The sequence below is a fragment of the Calypte anna genome, chromosome Z (assembly GCF_003957555.1).
Source record: "Calypte anna isolate BGI_N300 chromosome Z, bCalAnn1_v1.p, whole genome shotgun sequence".
Lineage (NCBI taxonomy): Eukaryota > Metazoa > Chordata > Aves > Apodiformes > Trochilidae > Calypte > Calypte anna.
In genome coordinates this window covers 3,160,604-3,175,412 of record NC_044274.1, presented here as the reverse complement: position 1 = coordinate 3,175,412, position 14,809 = coordinate 3,160,604, and the positions used below count along the sequence as shown (strand labels likewise).

The 14,809-nt window shown below is 45.2% G+C and overlaps 1 protein-coding gene across 2 annotated transcripts in view; it reads right to left on the bottom strand.

Moving 5' to 3' along the window:
• The window catches only part of SMAD2 (SMAD family member 2), a 55,606-nt gene extending 41,897 nt beyond the window's left edge, over positions 1-13,709 (bottom strand). Inside the window, exons 1-2 of one of the 2 annotated variants that reach the window (XM_030467315.1) lie at positions 13,524-13,709; positions 651-941 (exon numbers count right to left, since the gene is read on the bottom strand). In XM_030467315.1, the coding sequence (XP_030323175.1) occupies positions 651-886 (236 nt within the window). In that variant the 5' untranslated portion in view covers positions 887-941; positions 13,524-13,709. The remainder of the gene's footprint in view (positions 1-650; positions 942-13,523) is intronic. The other variant, XM_030467316.1, reaches the window with a different exon arrangement.
• Positions 13,710-14,809: the final 1,100 nt, after the last annotated feature.

Below are 14,809 nucleotides of genomic sequence, written 5' to 3'. Positions count from 1 at the left end.
CACCGAAATGTATATACAGGTCAGGAGCAAAAGAGCAATTCCAGAAATACTCCAAGTTGTTAAATGAAAAGCACTTTCAATAACCAATAACAATTTACAGTAAATAAACTGGTCTTCAGACAAGCTGCCTCCCAAGAGAAAAACACTTCCTTTCCAAAGGGAAAATGGATGCAGCTTGAAAAATTGAAACAAAGATACCAAATACAACTGAAAATAATCATATGACTGAAGTGTTGACCAAGGAAAAACTAGTTGTTTGGGGTTTTGCTTTGAAGTGGAGGTTCAAGTATGCCCTTCTGAGTAACAGCAGGGTTATTAGATAAAAGCATCAGTCAGTGCTAGAAACGAAGAGCTGTGCTAGGCACCACCAGGACACAAACTGGGATCTATGTAGTCAAGGAAAAATGTAAAGTTATCATTAGAAAGTGAGACTTCACAATGCATGTCATTCAGTAAGCAAGCACTACATAAAAAACAAACTAGGTTTTAATACATTTTTTTTAAAAGATTTAAAAGCATGCAACTGTTGGTTTGTGGGGTTTTTGGTTTGGGTTTTGGTTTTTTTTTTTTAGTTATTTGCTCACAGCCTACATAAACGTTTAGTAATTTCTTAAGTAGCTGCAATGATTTCAAACAACAACAGCACTTACCTTGGTATAGTCACACATTTTGTATTGCAGTTCTGAGTGGTTATGGCCTTCTCCAGCTCATCCAGCTGTCCGGTTTTCTTTAGCTTCTTGACCAAGCTTTTCACTGCTTTCTCACACCACTTTTCCTCCTGCCCATTCTGCTCACCACCACCAGCCCCTCCAGAGCCACCAGCAGATTTTTTCCACCCCAGGAGTCTCTTCACAACTGGTGGAGTGAATGGCAGTATGGCTGACATGACTTCCACCAGACACAACACTCGGCAAGCAACAAATTAGGTTCCTTTCCGAGCCCTAAAAACACAAACCAAAACAGACACATTACCCCTGAGATTTCAGGAAACAAATATTTTGCTAAGGCCCTTCATCACTGAATGCCAGAGGACACTAAATCCCAGAAGAAATCAGGTGTAAAGAATGAGAATTAGGGTTAGGTACCAGTAAAGTTAAAATGCAAGTTTGTTGCAGACTCTCCGACACTTAAAGCAGAATGAGGTTACTGTTGAATTAGACCTGTAATTTTTCCTCAAGCTTCCCTGGCTCAAATCAACCCCAGAAAAACACAGAAGTTAACTTGACTCTAGCTTTGCATCTTGGCTGGCTGGATGTTAATTCATTAACATTTTCCACAAGTGACTGACAAATTGCACACACGTGGATGCATGCTCTGCCCATCTCTAAATCAAGTTAGGAAGCAAAACTGCATGTGAAATGTCATTTCATCATTACAGCTTGACAGAAGTCTTCCAAAAGCAAGCCAGTTCACCAGCCTGTACTCATTTTATTTGCCATGTTTTAAAGAGCTTTCAGATTTTGTTCCACTGCAGAAACTAATCTGGAATTTAAAAGTTTGGCAATAAGCTTATGCCCATCTTTCACTCACTGGCTCACAAATAATCAATCTACTCACCTGGCAATACTTAAATCATCTAGGCCTTCAAAATTCATTAAATAAGATTTAAAGCCTAACTTTGCAAGCACCTGAGTAGTGGACCTGTTTTCAATTTTGATAGCCTTTCATTCAGTATCAACTACCTGATCAGGATGTTTATATCAAACAGAAGATTAGAAGGGATACTGAAACTTGCTTAGCATCCACTGGTACTTCAAATGATTTAAAAATGAGCCATTCAGAAAAAAACATCTTGGTTTTGGCAGCTTCTATTAGGCTAGCTTTAGGTATTAAATCATAAGCCCCAAATCAACTATAGTATTTCATGCAGCCAGCTGTCAGAAATTGCTTGAGGACATAATGGTCCTAGAGATAGAAGTAAGGTTCAAGTTTAAAAAAAAAAAAACAAAACCAAACAAACAAAAAAAACTTATCTCCAAGCAGCAAATGGGTATTTGATCCCCAGAAAGTTATTTCCAAGCTGTCTGAGTGAGTCCAGACAGCTGAAAATATCTTGTTTTACCTAAGAGCTAGCACTACCTTCAGGCTACTCAAGATGAGCTTTCAAGGCTACATCTCTCCATCCTCACTTCTACCCAAAAATCATCTTACTGATACTTCCCACCCACCGAGCAGAGTGGTCGATTTGGGATACTTCAGGGTCCAGTTTTAAGGTTAATTTATGCCTTCTCATGTCTTTGCGGTTGCAGAGGATGGTGCAACAAGTGCTACATTGTATTCCACACGGTAACTTTAAATAGTTCCTTTTCAACTTCCACACAACAGAACACTGAGCAGGGCTGAAGCTCTCAGCTTCAGCTACATTCTGCCTCCCAAACCAGCCCTTGAGAGCACCTAGAAATATGACTGAAGCAACAAGTGTAGCTTTCTGGGGCCAGGAGATACAATTAACAGGGAGTCAAGATGAACACAGCTGACATTATGCAAGGCATTCAAAAGAATCTATCCCAGAGAACCACAGAAGGTTTGGGTTGATGAGGACCCTTAAAAAACATCTAATCAAACCCTCTACAGACAGGGACATTTTTCACTAGATCAGGTTGCTCCAAGTCCCATCCAACCTGACCTTCAACACTTCCAGGGATGAGGAACACACAGCATCTCTGGGTTCCAGTGCCCTGCCACCCACATTGCAAAAAAAATTCTGCTTTAAACCCATTTTGAATTTACTTTTCCAGTGGCTCCTTGTCCTGTCTGTAGAGGCTTTGGTGAAAAACTCAGAGTATTCCTTTTCACACAAGAGCGATACAAAAAGCACTTGTATTCTTTCAGTTACAAGAAATTATTACAGAATTGTCCCCAGTCTTTCTGACTGCAGGTTTTGCAGACTGCTAAAGCATTGCACTGGAGACCTGCTTGCAGCAAACACCAGAAAAATAAACTTAATATCCAACACTTTCCAGTTGAATGCTGACTAAGGCACAGTTCCACTGGGAGCCAAGCCAACAGCTTCCCCCCATGACAAGAAATTCCTTTCTTTTCAGGGACACCTCCACCACCTTGGCTTAACACCTTCCTACAAAGACTCAGCCAGACCACCAAGTAAAAACTTACAAAGTTTGGGGGGGGGGGGTGTTTGGTTTGTTGGGGTTTTTTTGCTTGCTTTCAGGTTCTGTAAGTATTCATGCTGATGAAAGGAGAGTTGCAGGAATGTGGATGAAGGAGTCCAGCCTTCAGCAGTGGTGTTAGGGTTGACTGAGCTGCTGGAAACACAGCCCAGGGAATGTACTTTCATTTAGATCATTTGTTTTAGTGGCAAAGCCCAATTCAGATTTTGTACACCCCTTCCCTACACATCCTGAACTGTTCAGGATTCAAACACAGTACCCTGAGTAGCCCCAGAGCTGAATCAGGAGGCTTGGGTGGCCTCTGCTGTTTGGAGAAACATATACATCAAGCTTCTGTCACCTGGAGCTTCATAAAAAGCCTTCCCCTTTTGAGTGAGGACAGGGCTAGATGGTTCAGAGGCACATGCAAGAAATTCAAAAGAGGCCCAAACCAAAGTGCTGGGTGCCTTTGGCTGCCAAGATTTTATTTTAAACACCAGCAATGGATGGTTAAAATGCTGGCAGATGTAGGCAACCAAGTACCAGTGTCACTGCTTCCACACGTGGATTCTTCTCCCATTTATGGAGCTCACTGACACATCATGGTCATGTTCCCTCTTCTTTAGCTTCTAGTTTGACACCTTGCAATGCCACAGAATAACTCCTTTGATTGCCAGCCTTAGAAAACACACACACTTCAGCAGGGTCTCATTTACCACCACAGGTAGATTGCCTTTTCTTCCAGGCTCTCTAAACATACCCCTTGCTTTTATCTGATTTTTCAGCTTTACAATACTCCTTTGTGATGAGGTGTCCAATTTTGCACTATTCTCTCCCTCAAGACATAACACTGATCTATATCTCATTTTCTGTATTCTCTGGTGTGTACGTTTGTTTTTTTTAAAAAAAAAAAAAAAAAAACAAAACAACTTAAAGATTTGCCTTTCTGCTTCAAATGCACATTGAGTGATTTAAGCCTTGCAGTTGGAAAGAATTTAGAAAAGTGGGCATTTCAGGTTTTCTTTATATTTGAACTCTCATACTATTTTGTCATACTCAGAGGCAAAAAAAAAAATAAATAAAGCTATCTTTTCTTATTTCCAAAAGAACTGTCAGCTCAGACCTCACTAATCAGGAGATTTCCAGAGAGTATACTTATTTTTAACCAGTTGCCTTACAGATGTTTGCTTATCCAGCTTCAGCAGAAGCACAAGTTGATCTGCTAACCCTTTGAAAATTAGATTAGGGGGTTTTTTTACAAAAACAACACAAAGGGACATCCTTTAAAAGGCCCTTATAATACTGATAATCATTGCAGCTTAGCAGCTATTTAAAATAATAATAAAAAAACCCCACACAACATGCACCACAGCTGCAGCCTAAGAGTCTGGAAGGCTTAAACTAACTTCTTCCTTCTAGCCATTGTTTTGGCAGGTCAGGGATTTGCCAGGAGTATCAACAAGAATCTCACTGAGTTATTCCAGTAGTGGCCCTGTCTCTTTTCAGAGGCTGAGCAGAGAGAATGTGACACAAGTAGGACAGGACCTTCATCCAGCTTCATACTTCAACTGATGGGGACGAGTATTCCTTTGGAGAATATTTCTGCTTAAATTCAGCTTAATTTATGCCAAAGCAGCACTCTGCTCCAAGCCTAGAGGAGGCACTGCAAAATTCTAAGACTTGGTTAGGCTGAATTTTAAGAAATCTGGATAAATGTAAATTATGCAAGGAAAACAGCTGACTGGGTCAGAAGATGGAAGCATCCTGCTAAGCACTCTGTCTCCAAAGGTAACAAAAGGAAAAGCTACTCAAGGAAACACACGAACCTGGTTTCTGTAACCTGTGCTCCTCATAATTCTTCAGCATCTTAAAACTCTTCCAGTAGGAAATTATTGGAAATGACCTTTTAGATCATTAAGTCCAACCATCAACCCACCACCACCATGCCAACTGAACCAGGAGCTGAAGTACCATGTCCACAAATTCTCTGGACACCTCCAGGAGTAGGGGCTCCAACACTTTCCTGGGCAGCTTGTTCCAATGCCTGACCACTTCTTCAACGAAGAAAATTTTCCCAATATCCAATCTGAACCTCCCCTGGCACATCTTGAGACCCTAAATTAAAGGCTACATTCCTACCTACTCCCTTTAGCAGACATTTATGGACCTCTTGTCCTCAAACTCATCTCAACCACTTTCTGAATCTGCCTCCACAACCTCCTGTGGCAGAGAGCACCAGAGTTTAACTAAGTACTTGTAGATGTTTTAATTTTATCTCTTTCTAGCATCAGAAAGTGTTCTTGTTCAACCAAGCTCTGCTGAAGAACTTTGTATCCATCTCCTCCGCAAGTTCCAGGATTCTGTATGTTTGAATCACATCCCAAAAAGAGGGAGGGACTCAAAGAGATGGCTATCAGCCTCCTGTCACAAAGCACAAGTCTCTGAACACAGCTCACACAGCTTTGGAAGCTCCTCTGGAGAGATGCCAAGCCTGAAAGCTTTACTACTCCAATTACATTTCAACTGCTTGAAGACACTGCCTAAGAACTCATCTAAAGATCACAGAGAAATTTTATCAGTCTGTGGTGATCTTTTAACTTCTCTCTTTTTTTGGTCATATTATCCTACAAGCTCTCAACATTGTAATTAAAATTAGAAGTACTAAGACAGAAAACTGCACCTGTGGAGATAAGACATATCTGCTGCTGAACATCTGGAAGAAGTCACAATAAAAAATGAGGAGCTTGACATTTGTATTGGGTCCCTACCTGTGTCTCTAGCAACTGTGTTTATGCTGAAGTTTTAGGAGTCACTGTTGCAGTAAATCCCATTTCAATTCAGAGCCTGTAAAGTTTGGCTCCAAACTGATACAGTACTTTAAGGAGTTTTTATCTTTGTTCCTCAAGGATCATCCTCACAGGCTGCCACTGAAGACAAACACCAGACCCTTGCTAAAAACATTCCTCTAAGTCTTTTTCCCTGTAAGATTTCCTTATCCACAAAAAACCCCACAAGATGTTTGGCTGTTTTTTTCCCAAATGCACAGTCCCATCCAACACTGCACAGATCATTTCCATGCTGATAAAATGGCTTGCAGATTAAATGTGTCCTAAAAATTCAGCATCCCTTCTTTCTTGGGATACAGTTTTCCCAATTCTCTCATAGTCTACAGCCAAAAACAAAGTGTTCATTTATAGCCTTTGCTTTTAAGGACCTTAAATATACTTTGATTGCTTTTTTTCTTTGCACTGCCTCTCCCTTCCTCCCTCACTTTACCCAAGGACCAACATCACAGCTCATATCTGATCTTTCACCATCCTGGGTACTATTCCCACCACAACAAACCAAAATACTGGGACTCTGAGCAGCCTGGGTAAGGTCAGTTCCAAGGATAAATCCAGGTTGGGGAGAGAACGGGCTGAGAGAAGCCCTGAAGAGAAGGACTTGGGGGTGTTGGTTGATAAGAAGGTCAACATGTGCTGGCAGCGCAGAAACCAGCCCTGTCCTGGGCTGCATCCCCAGCAGGGTCAGGGAGGGGATTGTCCCCCTCTGCTCCACTCTGGGGAGACCCCCCTGGGGTGCTGGGTCCAGTTCTGGGGTCCCCAACAAACACCAGAAGGAGATGGAGCTGTTGGGGTGAGTCCAGAGGAGGCCCTGGAGATTATGATAAGGATGAAGCAGCTCTGGAGCCAGGGTGAGTTGGGGTTGTTCAGCCAGGGGAAGAGAAGGTTGTGGGGACACCTTCTTGTAGCCCTTCACTACCTGCACTGGCCCTAGAAGAAATCTGGGGAGGGATATCACACCATGGAATGAGGAAAAGGGGAAATGGATTCAAGCTGAAAGAGGGGAGATTTAATTTGGATATTAGGAATAAATTCCTTGTTGTGAGGGTGCTGAGCCCCTGTGCCAGGTTTCCCAGAGAAGCTGTGGCTGCCCCATCCCTGGCAGTGTCTCAGGTCAGGTTGGATGGGGCTTGGAGCAACCTGGGCTGCTGGGAGGTGTCCCTGCCCATGGAAAGAAAGGAGCTGGGAATGGATGAGCTTTAAGCTCCTTTCAACTCAAACCATTCTTTGATTCTATGATACCATTCCATAGATTTTTAAGACCACTTTCTGAGCTATCCTATAGTTGAACTATTAGTACCAAGGCAGGGATGTAACACAGAACAGAAAACAGAACTATTTTAATCTTTTCTCTCTTCTCTGAATTGTGCCTTACAACCACAGCTTTGAGTGCTGCTCAGAGAGGTACGAGTGTTTCTTTGGATTGCACATGTTGTTATTCCCAACAGATTAACCCTGGAAAATTTACAAATTGCCTAACTTTGGTGGTATTTGTTTCATCTCTGCCCCCGTGGTGTATCTCTGTCTCCTGATGCACACATGTTTCTATAGTTGGTCAAACAGTGTCATGGTTGGCAACTTTTAAAATCACAGTTTGAGTCATGTCTGCTATTATTCCATTCTGTGGTTCTCTGGAACAAGTATTAAATATTAAGCCCATGATCCCAGCAATAACTAAGCATAAAAGATGAAGAAAACCTTAAGGGCAGCCTGCTAGCTGTCTAAAATTTTCAAGGGAAATTTTCCTTCCCTGAGTGTCTGGAACATGCTATAAACACACTGGTGCTACCAAAAATAAAGTGATTTCTGGCTAATTTATTCTCAAGCCTTACGTAACATATTTCATATCAGTCTGCTTATTCATCTTAAACTTGAAATCAAAAAATCTGATCTCTCCTGGGTTTACTAGAAGCATTCTGGCTTTGAGGAATTCCATTTGCCAGAGCTCTTCTAGAGTAAAGACAGAAGCTGCTGAGGAAGATAGATCGAGGAAAATCATCTGTGGCATTTGAGAGAGGCTACAAGTTCATTTCCTCCCTATTTTTGTTCCATTTTCATTAATTTTTCTTTATGAAGTTGATGTGGTAGGGTGTTTTTTTTCTCATTAATCCAGGAATTTGGACAAGATTCTCACAGAATTCCACCAAGTGCAGAATCTTTCAGATGAGGGGGGAATACCCACACTGCACCCCTGAGATCCACTTCAAAATAACTGCAGTATCAACCATTTCAGGGGGCAGCAAGACCTCACAGTAGGTTAAACAAAACCAAGTACTGAAGCTTTAAAGTTTATGCAGTACTGCTTGTTTATTATATTAATCAGAAGCCATTAAGGCTTAGAGAAATGATAAAACAAGTATTTAATCTCACACCGAACAGAAGCAAAACAAAACTAATTTATGATCTGCTTCTGGATCCGTGAGGCTGTGCTATTCCAAACAACAAGGAGAGAGTTTATTCTCGTTGGAAACTGAATTAAAAAAAAACCTTTTCCCCAATTACCTCAGCTTGCAGAAAATCTGAATTCTTTATGAAGTTGAAGCTAAAAATCAAAGCCAGCCTTCTGCCTTTCACAGACAGAACACACTCTAGTAAAAGCACTCTGGGGAACAAGAGAAGACAATTCACTTCGACTGCACCCACAACCCCTCCTCCAAAGCTGCTTTTTGAGATTCCAAAAGGACTAATTCTTATTTCTTCACCTACAAAAGACATATTAAAGACACCTGGCTCTGTCATTCTGGAGAAGCTGCCACATACATACTTGACTGAAGAACAACTACACCAAGAAGTGAGATGTTGCCCCCCCTCCTTCTCATATTCAAGTCAGAGTAAGACACCTTCAAGTTTTCCCTTCCTAGTTTTTGGGTGTTTGGGGTCTTTTTGCTTTGGGAAAGCTGGAGAGATGGGTGAAGGGAGGGGTTCTAAAGAGGTCCCTCCCAAGGGGCTCCATTTGGCTCCCAGGCCAAAGCTCCTGGGTCAGCTCTGACAGCAGCTGACAAAGTTCAAGGTGAGCTGCCTGAGATCTGAGGGACAGGAGTGAAGGAAAAAAAAAAAAAAATCTTCCTCAGCTTTAGAATGAGGATTTTGGAACATGCCTATTGGTAGGTTTAAACTGCACATTGATTTTTGAGTTTATTATGGTCCAAGATTGCACGGAATCTTGAAAGTGCCTAACTTTTATCTTTATATAGCTCAAAAGAGAGTTACCTACTTTGAAGCAGACTTTCCTCCCCCCCTCACTCATGATGTTAGATTACAAATCAAATGAGAAACTTCATGTTTCTCATGAACAGAATTAAAAGAAGTACATCCATGATTTTTTGAAAGCTTCAGTAGCTGAATTTTCCCTCAATCATTAAGGACTCCTGCAAATTACAGGCAAATATAATAATTAAAAGCTCACTGGTATTAGAAAATTATCATGCAGTATTAACACGTGCATTCACAGCACAGTAAAATTGCAACAGAGGACACAAGAAAGAAGAGATCAATGTTTTTCAGCAACTCTCCTAGAACTACAAAAGAGGAAAATTACCATAGCACTAGTCAGCCAATAAACCTGTCCCTGCAAAGCACCAAACTTCTTCCACATACTCAGGATTATTAACATCCTCAAGGTACTGCTCCTTGAAAAAAGATCTTAACAGTTCCAGTGAGCAACCACTCAGAACCACAGCACTTTAAGCCCTTCTCACCTCATTTGCCTAAGTTTCTCCACGTGTAACAGGCAAGTGCTTTGTTATTTTAGAAAACGATGGCCTAAATTTGACCAGAATATTCAATGAACTGATTATCAGGTACCTGTTCCAGCTTTTATCTGTAGAGCTTAGTAGTCTCTCCCCTTTGTTAAACCATAAACAACTGCATTTCATGACTGCTTAATGCAAGTTCACTTTCCCAAATGTTCTCCATCAGGCCAGCACCTCCCCAGCCCCCCCTGATAAGCAGAGCTCACTCTGCACACAAGAGCATCTTATGTTAAGCTCCAATTGCTCCAGTGTAATTAAATCAAGTTTGAATCCCAGACTAAACTGAGAGCTGACCCAGGAACTGCTCTTTTGTAGCCTCTTCCTGGTCTGACTTCAAACTATGGCAAAACACACAAGGATAATAAAATGTCACCTGGAGTTAAGCTTTGCTGTTTGTTAACTGAGTTTCCTGGAAGTGGAGTGAAATGTTGAGGGAGGTTTTCTCCAGCAGACAACTTCGTCTAGCCCAGAGAATATTGAGCACTGGGCTGCCTGGACTCTCCATTCTATTACCAAAAAAAAACAAACAAAAAAAAAAAAAAAAAAAACACCAACCCCCCAAAAAAAACCTAATCCCATCGCATGACCTGCAGCAATTCAGTTTAACAAATCAACAATTACAAATATTTTGGCAAAGTAAGCTTAGGTATTGTTTGCCTCTCAGCACAGTTCACAACCAGTTTGTGGCTTTATGATAAAAAGTCATTAAATCCAATCTGAAAAGCAGAATTTACAGCTCACTTAGCAAGTCAGGCCCATAAATAGATGCTTTCAATTATAGGGCATTTACATGCACAATCATTAAGGCAGTGTTGAATCCATTTGAAAACTCCAGAACACTTTTGATAATAATTAAAACTTTGCGTACAGTTCTTTATACAAACAAAACTCAGGAATTCTCCTCAGTCGCAAGCAGAGCCCAGATTCCTTCTCACCCAGAACCTACTACAAAGCCTGTTCTCCCAGTACTTTTGTGGGAAAGGGATTAGAGAGATGGAAACAAGTTTTGTTTTTTAAAGTTGCTCGCAGTACCAGAGACTTTTTTTTTTTTTGAGCTCCAATAAACTCAATTATATCAACTGGTGCTCAACACTTCTGAAAGATCAAGTGGAACAGGAAGCTGGAGGAGGACCCAAGAGCACCTTTCACTTGGAGAGTCACTGTGTAAATCAAACTATTTGATTCTGTTCCTAAATCTAGCTTCTGGGTAGAAGAAAAAAAAATCAGTGGAGAGATCAATTATTTTTTTTTAACTTCATCTTTTTTTTTCCCCTCCTTTTTATCATCAACAGAACCTCAAGAAAGGTGACGAATTCTTCTGAGATTGTGTTGCACACACACACAGCACCTTCCACAAACACCAGCACATCTTCAGCTTTGTTCATTTCAGTGGCTCCAGGTGCAGTTTGAGCCTGACCCAAAGAGCCATGAAATGACAGCCAGCTACCAGGTTACTCTATTAGCATTAAATATGTTTTTAAATCTGTTCTTGGACTCCTCTAGGAGTTCAGTTTAAGTGCTCTGAAATGAGATCCTCCCCCTTTCCTCTTTTCAAAGGCATCTGTAACTCACCCTATCTTTTATCAGGGGGGTGCTAAGCAAACGGGTGGGAGGGACTTCAAAAACCTCTCCTTTAAGTTCTTCCCCTCTAATTCACTACAGTTTGTAAATGCTAAGATTTTAAAGCTATGCCTCAGAACACACACACAAAAATAATCTATTCATGGACCATGCAAACTCCACCACCACTGTGATAAATTCTAGGAAAGTCTAAACAGTCTTATTCTACTAAGAGAAGCCTTTTGCTTTAACAACAAGAGGGTTGTTTTTTTTTTCAGGCTGGAGAACAGAGCAAAGCCTCTCCCTCCAGAATCCAACCCCTCTAGAAATAATATCATGAATCAGTTGGAAAGTACAGCTCTCCAGGCTAAGAGAGGAGCACTTCAGAACAGACAAACCTGCTGTTATATGCAAGGCTCCCCAGCAGCTGCCTCTACAAACTTCTTGTCTTTATAAACCTCTTCCTACAGAACCTGGCTTGTTTATAACCAGGAGCTGGGATAACACCAGCTCAAGGTGCAACACACACACAGGTTACAGCACTCATTTTCAGAACTAACCCAGGAAGGAAAACCTTTTTTTAACGTGCTCTCCACTTCTTTTTTGAAGTATTTGAACAGAGCACAACACACATTTGGGGCTTGTTTTTTTTTAGGCAAAACACTCTGACAGACAAGCTGAAACCCAGCTGTCCAACTCAGCAGCTCTCCAAGACTATCACAAGGGCTCTTCACCCACCCACCAATTTTCCCCCCCATCCTTTCTTTTACTTCCTCAGAGTAAAGACAGTACTGGATCACCTTTTTCCCCCCCACTCCCCACAACAACAAAATTACAAATAGGAACTCTACAGCCCTGCAGGAACACCAGCTACTTGGACTTAACCACAAGACAACTTCTCCCATGCGCTTATCTAGGTAGATGAAACACTTAACAGATTATGTTTGTTTACATCTCACAATGCACAGAGAGCTGCAGCCTTAAAACAAATGCCACCAAGAAAACCTATTCATCTCCACTCCCATGGAGTTGTCTCATGTAGGAAGAGAGAGTTTCACACCCATAGCTTTGGACCAACAGAAGAACAGACAAACGGGCAGGGGCCAAGCCTGCAAACCTACACACTTCTTTACAGTTACCTCCTACCTTTCTCCACTCACCCCCAGCACCTGGTAAAATAAAAATAAAATAAAAAAATCAAAACAACAAAACGCCGGGACAGAGATGGAAGGGGGAAGGAATAAAGAAAGGAGAAGCAGAACTTTGGGGGATTTTTTTTTTTTTTTCTCCTTCCCCTCACCCCCCAGACACACACAGGGAGGAACAACCCGGCCCTCCACACCTCACCCCCGGGGGCTATTGCGGGGTCGGGGGTGGGGAGACGAAAGAGAGAGAGGGTGAAGACAGGAGAAGCAGAACTTTGGAGGATTTTTTTTCCCTTCCCCTCACCCCCCCCAGACACACACAAGAGAGGCACAACCCGGCCCTCCCCACCTCACCACCGGGGGCTACTGCAGGGTCGGGGAAAGAGGAGGGTGCGGGAAGCCGGGGAGGAAAGGGAGATGAGGGAAACAGGGGTGCGGGAAGGGAGATGAGGGGAGCAGGGGTGCGGGAAGGGAGATGAGGGGAGCAGGGGTGCGGGAAGCCGGGGAGCGGGAAGGGAGATGAGGGGAGCAGGGGTGCGGGAAGCCGGGGTGCGGGAAGGGAGATGAGGGGAGCAGGGGTGCGGGAAGCAGGGGTGCGGGAAGGGAGATGAGGGGAGCAGGGGTGCGGGAAGCCGGGGTGCGGGAAGGGAGATGAGGGAAGCAGGGGTGCGGGAAGCAGGGGTGCGGGAAGCCGGGGTGCGGGAAGCCGGGGTGCGGGAAGCAGGGGTGCGGGAAGCAGGGGTGCGGGAAGCCGGGGTGCGGGAAGCCGGGGTGCGGGAAGCCGGGGAGGAAAGGGAGATGAGGGAAGCAGGGGTGCGGGAAGCCGGGGCGAGGGAAGCCGGGGCGAGGGAAGCCGGGGCGAGGGAAGCCGGGGCGAGGGAAGCCGGGGCGAGGGAAGCCGGGGTGCGGGAAGCCGGGGTGCGGGAAGCCGGGGTGCAGGAAGCCGGGGAGGAAAGGGAGATGATGGAAGCCGGGGTGCGGGAAGCAGGGGTGACAGCGACCACGACCGCCACCTCCCTTTCCCTTCCCGGCATCAGCCACCCCCTCGCCCCTCGCTGCCTCCTTTCCAACCCTCTCCCAAACCTCCCCGTCCCCGTCCCTTCCTCCGGGCCCCACCGCCCTCAGTGCCGGCCGCGTCCCACCACAACAAAGGGGGATGAGGGCGTGGGGAGGCTCCCGTGCCGGGACCAGGCCCTGTTCCGTCCTTCTCCAACCCTTCCCCAGCTGTTGGGCTTCCCCTCGCCGGGCAGGGACAGGTCAGCGGTTGTCCCCCTCCCTCTTTTAACCGGGCCGAACCGCCCGCCGAAACCGCCCCGGGACCAACCTCCGCCTCCTCCTCCTCCTCCTCCTCCTCCTCCGAGAGCTGCGCGGCCGCCCTCCTCCTCCTCCTCCTCCTCCTCCCTCAGCGCTGCCTGCCCCTGCGCGCCCGCCCCCCGCCGCGTCCCATTGGTTACCGCCTCCATGCCCCGCCCCCCCGGCTCTTGGCAGGGAGCCTCGCTATTGGCCGCGCCGCCCGTCGTTTCACAAACCGCGTGCGGTGATTGGGTAAAGGGAGGAGGGGCTCGGCCCGCGGGATGATTGGCGGATCGAGCAGCAAGTCGCTTGCCGGCAGAGAGGGGGGTGGGGCAAATAAAAAAGAGGAGAAGGGAAGGGAGACGCGGTTGGGTGGGCGGGGAAAGAGGGCGGCGGTGATTGGTCGGTGCGGCTGTCAGTCACGCCTCCCCCCCTTCCCCCCCCGAGCACGGCAGGGTTGGGGGAGCTGGCGCAGGCGCAGTGAGGCGGCGGGGGATGCGCTGTAACCTTCCGCGGGGTGAGGGGGAGGAGAACGGGTTGAGGGGGGTGAAGCTGAGAAAAAGTAGTGCGGCGCTTCCCGCCAAAATGAAATCACCTCAGGGACACCCAGTGCACCCCCGGGGTACCCAGTGAGGCCGTGAATAAACAGAAATGTAAACGCTCCTCTGGACCAAGGGAAAGTGGGGTGGGAGCTCCTGAGGGCACCATGGTGGAGAGGGGGAGATGTGTGACAGCAGGACCTGTGTCCCCGCTCCTGACCTGGGAGAGATTTACCACAGAGTCATAAATTTTAGAGTGGTTTGGGTTGGAAGGGACCTCCAAAATCATCTAGATCCAACCTTTTCCATGGTCAGGGACACCTCCCACCAGCCCAGGTTGCTCCAAGCCCCATCCAACCTGACCTGAGACACTGCCAGGGATGGGGCAGCCACAGCTTCTCTGGGAAACCTGGCACAGGGGCTCAGCACCCTCACATTCCGCAATTTCTTCCTAAGATCTCATCTCAATCTCCCCTCTTCCAGTTTAAAACTGTTCCCCTTCATCCCATCCCTCCATGTCCTTATCCCAAGTCCCTCCCCAGCTTTCCTGGAGCCCCTTCAGGCACTGGA